Consider the following 11,426-nt stretch of genomic DNA (forward strand, 5'->3'; position numbering starts at 1 on the left):
CGGATTATACATCGCCAAGGGGTGTTACATTTTAAAATACCCATAACATTCAGGAAACCGCTGCCCCTCATCGAGGGACTGTGACGAAATTTATATTCAATCAGACTTCATGAGGAAATATTGTCGCTGTTTCCACACACTGCGCCATGCATGCAAATGCAGTTCGAAAAGTTTCTCTCAACATAAGTACGAACCATGTTTTCAATTGGGATAGTGTTGGCAGACTTTGTCAGGCCATACTTCACCTTGCATCACCTGCATCTAAATTTGTTCAGACAAGTTTACTTCTGACTACCTTTGTTCCAGACAACATAGAGATCTTTTTATTCAAATGATAAAGTGTGAAAAAATTATCGCCAGCGTTTGTCATGAGGAAATGGTTTGTGCCATGTGACTCATCCACACGCGTTTGCGGAGATCGGCTTTCGCCTTTGATCAACAACATCTCCAATACCAGCGTATTTTCCGTAAATATCCAAGCCCTGGGAAACGATTTTTACAGTCGTTATCATTACCCATCCTTGTGGAAAAAGTGGCCTGTAACGGTCAAGCGTGTGTGCTGAGAGTAACCCATGTAACCGATGTTTGTTTGTTTTTTAGCTTGCCAACAGTGTGTTACTTGAAGGTAATCGACCCGGGCTGCCGACTTTCTCGATCTGCAGCCATTTTTTACTTCCAATACTGATGAGTTTTGAGATTATGAATATCTGTAGGATTTGCAATTCTCCTTGACCAAACATATTGGTGATTAAGCAAAATGTACAGTTGTGGCATATTTAACAACTAATTTGTCCCATGCACCATTGTGTCAAATTTGAAAGATAGAATCTCAATCAGAATCAATAGGCGCAGGCAAGAAAATATAACTGCCTTCTGAAAAAATACAAGAGACAGGGCGATTTTTTAATTGAAGTCATGATCGTACGTAGCCTAGCAACTGTCTGTTGTGTCAGTGTAACGAGTTCAGAGAAGCAACAAAAGTTCATCAAAAGGGCGATCGCTTGACAGCGAAAGACTTGTCTGAGAATAATTCCATCCCCCAACATCCCCTTTTATTTCAAATGCAGCATCACGGACAAATTGAATCTATGGTGAAAACATTGATTTTACATTTGCCGATACATATTTATTTTCGAGTACTAAATACCCTTACAGTCATTGGATCGGGATAATCAAAATGCTCTCTTTTTTAGAACAAAGCATTTGCAATACGGTGACATAGTACGAGGGAAACACATGTCTATGATAAAATTCAAAATACACACCAAGGAGGGGCGTAATTCTTTGCTTGTCTTACAATAGACGTGAGTCAGACGCTAAATAGTATAGGCAGAGCTAATGACTCCCCACTGTCTTTCCAGCATTTAAAAATAGAACAAACAAATAAAAATGTATATTATTGGTCGTAGTAGTCGCCGATTATTGAATCACATTCTAGAGCGTCGAACAGCAAAATATCACTTGAGTTTAAATGACTGATTGAATCCCATCTTCGCCTAGACTGTTATTTTTACTGGACGGCTGTTTGAACTTTAATGTTCGGTTCATTTTTAAAGAACAGTTTATTATTATGTTCTACTTGAATTCGTATTCGTGGTGATCTAAACAGTTAATTTGACATCGTTCCCAATCATTTGTCACCTTTTTGACGAGATGCAAAACAGTTAATTTTGGTTGTGTAGAAGGCATATACATTCGATTCTTACTGATACGATATCATACACAACTACCATATCACGTCAGAACAGCCACAGTCCGGTTTCCAAAAGTTTCATTAAAGCACAGTTCGATGACTCGCCTTTTACAACTGGGTAAAATTAATTTAAAAACTGTAGGGCTACTGAAAGTTGCAATCATTCAGTCATTGAACCATGTTGCTTCGAACAAAAAAGTTTTGTTTCTACCTCATGTCATTGTGATTTCATCTTGTCATGATTTTTTGAAATTCTTATATGGCTTCGTTTATGTTTACTGTAATGTGAGCCGAGAACTTAGGCCCTTAAGCTTCTTTCCTTGGTCGCTACGTCACTTCCGCCTATTTTGAAGGCCGTAATCTGCGCCCATATAGGTGAAAGAGAAATAAAACAAACGCACTTCAACTCAGGTTTTACCATATTTTGTATTAGTTTCTATTAATTTACAAGTTGTCTTTTCCGCGTAAAGATTTTACTCTGGGGTGTTCGGCTAAAGTATTGAAATCAAATTCACTCGTTGATAATCTAAGAAAGGATTTTTGAAATAAAAACTTGAGACGACCGCTACATTTATGCATGAATTCAAACTAGATCAATTATCTATCAGGAACAAACATACTGATACAAAAGGCTTTTAAAATAGAATGATTACAAAAACCTCTGTTAAGGGCAATAAATAATAGATTGCTCTCGTACATGACTGAAACTTATAGAAATGTAATTAGTGATTTGTCTTAACAGCTTGGCTGTTCATAAAGTGTCTCCGCGTGTGTGTTTCTTCAGGGTGACTCACTGCACGAACACACACCTGAAATGATGAAAGGCAAACAAGCAAGTGATTGCTTTTCTGTGTAAAGCTGTCCTGTAAATTATCACTACTCTCCTTTTTTCTTGATTCTTTTTTTTTTCAAAATGGCTCCCTTGAAGAATACGAGTGAATAATGCTGCAACTCCTTGACAATATGGATATCTGTCTAAACATATCATTTAATCTCTTTCGATTTCATAAAGTTTGTTAAATCTGGTTAACGAAATAATTTCAGTTGAAAACGTTTTACAGGCAGTGAAACCGAGCAGTCACGAGCACATGAAAACGGGCAAATAGTTTGATATTCGCAACACGTAAATTAGCAAAACATTCGAACCCTAAGATGGCATAATTTACTGTATAGAATTTAAAAGATTTGATCAGCGATCATTTCTCAATGTAAAATCTTATATTGCAGCACACATTGGCATCTTCAAATATTGGAAATTAAGTCTTCCATTGCTTTTGAAACCTCTTCAGAGTGTAATCACATTTCAATACCAAAATTATTAAGGTCGCAGAAGAGACGAATCACTTTCCCTAAAGCCAGAATGTATCGTGGTGGCCAATCATTTAATTGTGATGACCGTAAACGACTTTGGTGTTAACCTGACCTGCATCAAAGTCGGCAAAAGGTCGTGCTGTTTTGTTGAACAGATGACGGTCCCTTTGGTGGAGGGACCGTGAACAGATGTTCAAACTATATTTACAAACGAAAGCGGATATCAGCTATTCAACCAAACATTTGCATGAACAAATAACTTATAAGAGCTTTTTATTCATCAAACTCATAAAAATTGCAAAAAAGTAGGATGCAGTTTATTTTCAACCGGACGAAAGGGTAACAGATTCGAAAATGTAAAAATGGCATATAATACTGTAGGCTTTATCTCCTTACTTGCACGATCCTGATACAGTCTTGATGAGGCGGCCATAACTAAAAGGACAGTTTACTCAAAGTTCTTTATTTGGAAGTCACAATATAAACGATGACTTATCTGCCTTGACACAATGGCAGATATATAAAAAAACAACTTTTCACAGCTTATCTTAAGTTCGCCAGATTTCAGAATCCTGTGTTTCTGAACACATAAAAAACCTACATTAAATAATAACATATAATAGAAATTGTGGCACAAATACAATGAATTTTGCTGGCATAAAACTAACTACGACATAATATTCAAAGAGAAAAGTAACATGTGTTAAGTACTCTCCTGTTTAACATACAAAAACATGTGAACGAGACACTGATGTCTATATCAGCTACTCTTGTTGTTTAAATTACAATGTAACCATATAAGTAACTTTTAATTGTGTATAAGAGCAGTACTCGTGTATAGCGACCTGAAGTGTCCCATGTGTCCTTAAAAACGTTTCCTTAAAATGTTGAACTTCAGGAATCATTCTCAATTTCTCCGAGATTATACGTGATGTCTTATATATATGGGACTGACTGACTCTATGAGACTGAAACTCTCAAGTTTGATGTACTTTGGTCCAATAGGATTACCAACCGGAGTAAACCTGTCAAATATGATAATCGTGGATATCCAAAAAAAACCTATAGTACACATATTGCACCGGAGAATCCTATAAAAATACCTTGTTCTTACACATTTCAAAATGGTATGAAAAATTATGTAGATGTAGACCTATAACAATAGACCTAAACCAATAACGAATCCCATAATTATCGAAAAGGAATCCATTAGGTTTCCTTAGGACTTATTTTTGCCTTTGACTACAACGGAATGTATTTGTGTTTATGTGCATCGGTAGAACACATTTGGAAGGAAACGATATCCAACTTTTGGAGGATTACGAATCTTACACTGGCAGACGTATTCCCCTTTACAGAAAATAATGTTGATGCGAGCTGATTCCAACGAAGAATCAGAAATCAAACTGTTTGGGGCCAAAGTACAATTTGCTGCAATCCATGTCCGTACACCAAGAATCGTCACCCTTTCCGATGCCGAGTTTTTCATAGTTAACAGGTTCATTTTTTCCTCCAGGGCAACTTTGTATGATTTCCTAGTCATATTGACAACATTGTAATCTGCCTTATCATCTACTCCTCCATTACAACCTGAAACCCCTTCACCAGAATGCGGTCCTACCGTAAAATGTGTTTATTGAACATCATCTTCCTCGAGTGTGTAATAATGAACATCCTCCTTAGGTGCATTGTGGTACTGATCAGTCAAGGTTTCACTATTTACTGTTGTTTCAGAGTACTGAGGGTGAGATACTGCCAACTCTTTTTCCTTTCTTTTCTGGTCGACGTTTGCACGCACTGAAATTCTGTTTCTATTGTCCTCATCTTTATGACTTTCATTATCACCATTTTGCAAATTTGTCGGCTGTCTGTCGTTTAGAAAGGTAGTTACCGTTACTCCTACGTCAGCAATATCACAGTAATTTGGGAAGTCTGAGTGAAGACAAAACAGGTCAAACACACATTTAATGGCAAAGAAAGCAAAGCTTTTAATTTGTTCGAATACAGATCTATAAGCAAGTCAAACACACAGAATCAGAATTATTTTGCTTTAATTTGATATACGACAGCGTTATTAAAAACACAGTAAAACATGCACAATGATAAAATCAAAGCGTGTTACCAGACTAACTCGCTGGCGATACATGGCGCTGTTGTTGGACACTGTGATACTTTCGTAAATTGTATATATTGCCTTGGTATAGCCTGATGAACTTCTGACCTACCTGTTACAAAAATAGTAAAGCCTGGCACCAACAAAATGGTTTATATGAGACTCTTGAAGACAAACAATTCTCTGAAGCTCGCTTAGATGAGCTAAACATGATTTTAATCGTCACATCCTTAGGAAAAACACTCTTAAGTGAATCCTATTCGTGAGCACTTCTTACTTTGCTTATACTTTAGGCTACATATCAAGTTTTAGTTATCTTACCAAACATTTCCAAAGTGTCAGTTCTTCTTGCTGCTTCGCTAACATTTCTGAAAATAACAGAAGAATGAAACACACTGTAAATTAAAAGTATTAACAAACGACAAAAACATCAAAGAGATAAAATGATATCATTACATAAACTTACATTTTGATTGTTTCATTGGTGGTACAGGGTACTGTATTATTGCACAGGAGCCAGTTACCCTTTTTTCAGTCAAGACCAATCCACCCAATTCAATAGTCAGAGACAGGATTATAAATAATCCAACTCGGAGATAGAATGTCAATAAACATGAGCATATTCCTGATTCTAATGTTCTTGAATAAGCTAGGAGCGATACCAGCCCAAATGAAAAGACCATCATCTCTTATCCACGGCCACAAATTAGAAATTATGCTGCATGTATTAGTTTGTTTTAGGTTTTTTATACAACTGAGACTAATGAATTATTCAACACAACAAAGTGCACTATTATGAGCTATCTGGCATCATTAATTTTCAGAATAAACCCACCTCATATTTACTGTGTTCTTTCTCCTTCGATAGCATATTACAGATGTTATCACAATTATGATTATCAGTAAGACAAGAAATAGACCACTGCCAATGATCAATGGAAGATGCTTTCCGATATAATCTATATGTCCCCTTTTTCTGTGTCCAGAGTCTTGTATATGATTCGTCGTGCTTTGGTGACTGTCTTGACAATCTGGTTGTCCCAACACTGTAAGTTCAATTAACATGTGTGTCATATACAAGGTATACAGCGTGCAAGACGTTATTTATCAAAGGGGCAACACACATTTTTCGGTGAGACAACTTTGTAAAAGTAATATTTTTATAATGAAGAGAAACAAAATTATGATAAACAGACGTCGCCCATTTCTCGACATTAAATCACGAAAAACATTATGACTCTGCCGTGAACTTTTTTATTGTTTCTAATGTTTACTAACTGGAGCAAAATTATAATGATGTTATTTCAAAACAAAAAAATTGTACATTTTGAAAATTATGTAACTAAGAGATTTGTGATAATCATAGTGACCAGATAGGCATTCATAATCACAGTTTTTAGCATGGTAGTCAATAAGCCATGATGTACACTTCCCAGTGACGTGATGGCACCTATCATATTTAGAAAAGTTGGGACATGGAAATGTACATCCATATCCATACTTACCATACTCACATGGCATATTGCACTGTTCTCCCCTGTATCCTTTGATACATGTGTCACACTCACAGGTTTTATTATTGCAGTCATGATGGTCATCACAGTCACTTTGGTTTCTACATATGTCACTATGGAAACGAGCATCACATGTTACAGGAATTGATTCATTGCATTTACTTCCTATCCATCCGGGTGTACAGTCGCAGTCGCCAGGTACGTTGATATCGCAAAGATCGCCATTGAAGCAATGCAGACATCTGTCAGTGCAGAACTTTCTTCCACTAGGAAAAACTATACTACCATCACAGTCTGTGCATGTCTCTCCAGTCCAACCTGTTTGACATCTACACTCTCCCGTGTCCGTTTTACATGTTGCATGATTATAGCATGCGAAATTATACTGACAATTCTTACCAAACATTCCAGGAGTACAGATGCATTCCCCAGTCAATCTATTACAATACTTGTTCTCCTCACATGACAATTGTTTACATGGTTCCTTACAATCAGGTCCCCAATTATTCTCAACACATTGACAACCCAAAACAGGATCACATTGTTCATACTGTTCACACTGACATAATCCTCAGCAACCATAACTATGTGAGCCTTCTGGACATTCTGAAAAAAAATTGTAAATAACAAGATAATAAAAGCATTACTTGTAATTCAAAACGTATTTTGTAAATTCTCCCCTCTGATCTCTAAAGAAGCGTATGGAAACGACCTGCTATCTATAAATCTTCATCTTCAAATCACAATTGTGCATATGTTGAATATTATTTAGAAATGCTATAGTTGAAATACTATTTCTTAGCATTCAGTTTCTTTTACTCACTATATCTTATAATTGACATCGTACATTATTTTGGTTTTTCCTTTGGATACCAATGAATATACAATGTTTTCAATACTTTTTCATCCACAATATATCACAAGGAACGTTATCAGAAAAGTATCTTTACTTTATATATACATACCTTTACATTGGCTACCATTAAAATAAAATCCAGAACAACATCGATAAACTTGTGTATTTCTGGGCAGAAAATTCATATGTTTATAATTACTTGGTGTTTGGCATTAGGAGATAAAATGCACATGTGACTCATTGCTAATGGAACTGTCAAAAACAAAGTAAGGTGTCTTTTGTATTATGTTTGTTTTTTGTTTTGCTTTTAATCTGATGCTCATTAAAAATGACTCAAAACTTCAAAGCTAAAAAATTCTACAGTTGGATCTTCGGCTAAAACCAATGAAAACGAATCCTATTGTTGACACCCTTAGAAATGAAAGTTGATATGAAAACGTGAAACTGAGACGACTGTTCTAAATTACTCCCGTATTTGTTGTGCTGGGCAACTATCTGTGAGTATTATATTAAGAATAATTAATGTTTCGTCTTATTTGGTATTGGGTCAAAACAATACGTCGTGCTTTATTAAGGAACGGATGATTTGTGACACATAATTGCATTCCAGGTAAAAGGTATCATTGGTTTCAGACGAAGAGTTGCAAAAATAAAGTTAAAAGATTTAGCCATTTCTCGACTTTAACTGGCTTAGTACATTTAGTCTGTAAAGCAGGAGATGACAGTGTCTTTTACTTGTCCTCGATAAGTTCTATAAAATAAACTTACTTTCTTTCATCGAAAAACCATTTACATACATGTCGCTGGTCCACTGTGTCTATATCAACAGGTCAAACACTTCGTGTCAATGCATAAGCTACCTCAGTTTGAAAACACAGCGACTGAAGTATGGAGAAAATGAATATGAAAAGCATTGTGAAGATCATGGTGTTCTCGTCCTCCATGAAAAATCATGTGTCACTTCGGTCACATTAATGTTAAACATCCACTATGTTGTATCATTCACATTTGAAGGGCTTTGTCTAGTCGTAAGAAGATGGCCCGGGAGAAAATTTAGCGACCTGTTGCCTTTCATGCCATGCGTGTCATCATACCGTAGTCATCACAGTAAGTATACGTAGCTATTAATTATAAATGTATCATCCACAATACGGTTTTACATGACAACTTGCTTTTATAGACTTCCTTGTTCTCCCCAGTTTGCCTTGCGGGGGCACTTACTATGAAAAAAACAAACTTGGCGAGAGAAAGTTTTGTGTTTTACTGTAGTGCATGTATTAACACTAACCCAAATCTGTTCACTTCCATCAAGTAAACATCCTTGCGTCAACGTATAAACTTGACAGTTTCATTCCGGAGATTAAGTATCTATGATGTGATATGTTACAGTGTTTACTCTTAGACAATAAAGTAAGTTCTAGTTTAGATATCAAGATGACACCAGCGTTTTTTACCCGGTTTTGTTCATACACACAGCACACACTCAGACATTTGCGATACAATATATAATTCAATAGGAACTACAATTGTGTTTTGATGGGAGAATAGAAAAAGACAGAGGGCAGACGCAAAGCTGTCACTTGAGCAACGATAAAATGAAAACACGACTGGAACTAATTTGGGATTAATAGAATCTCACACCCCCAAGGACCTGGGATCAGATTTTTCACACGAGTTGGGGATATTTTGTCTCACACGAGCCGCAGGCGAGTGTGAGACAAAGTATCCCTAACGAGTGCGAGAAATCTGATCTCAGGTCCTTGGGGGTGTGAGATTCTTTTTCTCACATGACCTCAAAACCTGCTTCAAGACCAGCGACATGTATGTAAATGATGAACCTGCGCTAAATTCACATTTGACATGTACAATTTTATCAAAAATCGTGACAACTCTGTCGTCTGCCACTATACTCTGACCTGTTTATTTTGTAGTGTCGGCCCGTGTGTTACTCGTCGTGCCGTTGGATAACATTTTGCGGAACGAAATCGACTGTTCATCATCCAATCAGAGCTCGTGTAATATTTACTGCAGAGTGTGGGACGATTTCGGAGAGTGTGGGATCGATTTTTCCCACACCGTTGTTCCTGCACTCCCAGCGGCCAGGAATGTCAGAAAATTGGATCTTCATATTCTTCAAATCTCAAATGAAAGTGTTAGGTGCCCTATCGCTGAATGTTGCAATATTATAGATTACACATAAAAAAGTGTGTAACTTACTTAAAAAGAAATTAAACCGAAAGTACAAACCATCCAATTACACCAAATCAGTTCCGATAATGTTTGTGGGTATCACCTTGATTTATCAAAAGCAGAATCACGCGTGAACGTTTCTAGTCAAACGGTGATACAAAGTTCACGTTCGAAAATGTGATAGGCATAGGAAAAATCTGTACGATATCGTTCACCAATGAGCATGACATGACAAAAAACCCCGAACACTGAAAGATACAACTTTTCTGATTTGCCAGAGACTTATTATTACAATGTCAATATGCCCTTTAAAAGCATACCTGAACAATAAATTAACGTACTGTGATGATTGTAACAGCAGACATATAACTCTTTTATGCTAAGGGAAGTTGGTTAATTTAACTTTTCAAACTTGTTTAGTGTCGATATTGTACTCAATCATTAGTAAATCAATAATCAATCAATCAACATCATTATTTCTTATGTGGAATATTACCAAGTTTGAGAAGGCAGTCGAGAGACGAAGCCGTCTCATACAATAGATGACTACTTTATTACAAACTTATTATAAATAGTGGCTAAATAAAATGAACCATAACACCTGAATAAGAAAGAATACAATATCGGCGTACAGTCCAGTGACGTGAAGTGTATCTGAGTATCCCAACTTTTCCCCCACACAGAAACTGAACAGGTTGGACCAGTTACACATATCTTAATCCTATTGTTCTCAATGTTTATCTTTTGAATGTATCTATCGCACGTTTTTACGACCTTTCTCCAGATTATTGAACCTAATTGGTCGAAATTGGCTGTTCTGGCCATTTTGATCACCCCTTTAAATGGTTTGGTAGTTAACTTGGAAAGCAACATTGTAATTAAAGGTCTAATTACCAGTTTAGCGAAACACAGGAGGGTAAAATAAGGGGATCCGGCTGCAAACATCGGCTATTAATTTATTTTGGCAGTCATGTGGTTTACTGTTTTGTGATATATGGTCAGATTGTGTAATTGTTTAGTGACTATTTAAGTGTAGTACTGTATAGTCATGCTGTGCACTTTGTTAGTTCCAGAGACCAGCTCTGGAACTGTTAGTTTTTGCTCACTTTCCTTCTTTCTTTCTTTCTTTCTTTCTTTCTTTCTTTCTTTCTTTCTTTCTTTCTTTCTTCTTTCTTTCTTCTCTATTTCCGGTTGTACTACCATAGAACATGCTATACACAAATTTACCTTAATTACCCAGAATGCATTGCGACACGCTTATGACGTCATCGCTCAGCTCGGACGGGTTTTACGGGCATTTCTTGTTTGTTTATTTATTTATTTTATTTGGCATTGCTCAACTACATATTGCGTTCAGTTATTAATAATTCTAGCTTTCTTTCGCTTTGTTTTTTGTTGCTTTTTGATTTTATTTTTCTCTAAATACTCGCCGTACGTGGCGCTATACTGTTTTGCCCGAATGCTCATGAGACAACATGGCGGCGTGTATCGATCGCCTCGCTCGCAGAGAGAGACAAAAGTAGCCTTTCCCTTACTTTACAAACGCGGCTTGGCACATCGTGTACCTAGGCGAGGTGGGTGTGCTCGAAAACGATGATCAATGCAAAATTTGGACTCAAAATCGGCTGTTTTGGCGGAGAAACTGCCCGCCGTATTTCTGAGGAGCCACCAGCGGTTTTTCCTATATCAGTCTGCGGGGCTGTGGTGGGAGGCCGTTTAACGCCGGTAACACACAGCGCTGCCATGCAG

General features: G+C 36.8%; 1 protein-coding gene across 1 annotated transcript; it reads right to left on the bottom strand.

Moving 5' to 3' along the window:
• Positions 1 to 3,043: 3,043 nt before the first annotated feature.
• LOC139124140 (multiple epidermal growth factor-like domains protein 10) lies at positions 3,044 to 8,882 on the bottom strand. The gene is made up of 6 exons (XM_070690279.1): positions 8,256 to 8,882; positions 7,597 to 7,655; positions 6,623 to 7,237; positions 5,953 to 6,163; positions 5,439 to 5,485; positions 3,044 to 4,936 (listed from the first exon to the last, which is right to left on the bottom strand). The coding sequence occupies exons 3-6, from the start codon at positions 7,035 to 7,037 to the stop codon at positions 4,638 to 4,640; spliced, it is 972 nt and encodes a 323-aa protein (XP_070546380.1). The 5' UTR covers positions 7,038 to 7,237; positions 7,597 to 7,655; positions 8,256 to 8,882; the 3' UTR covers positions 3,044 to 4,637.
• Positions 8,883 to 11,426: the final 2,544 nt, after the last annotated feature.

Source organism: Ptychodera flava, assembly GCF_041260155.1.
Source record: "Ptychodera flava strain L36383 chromosome 23 unlocalized genomic scaffold, AS_Pfla_20210202 Scaffold_23__1_contigs__length_28996876_pilon, whole genome shotgun sequence".
NCBI lineage: Eukaryota > Metazoa > Hemichordata > Enteropneusta > Ptychoderidae > Ptychodera > Ptychodera flava.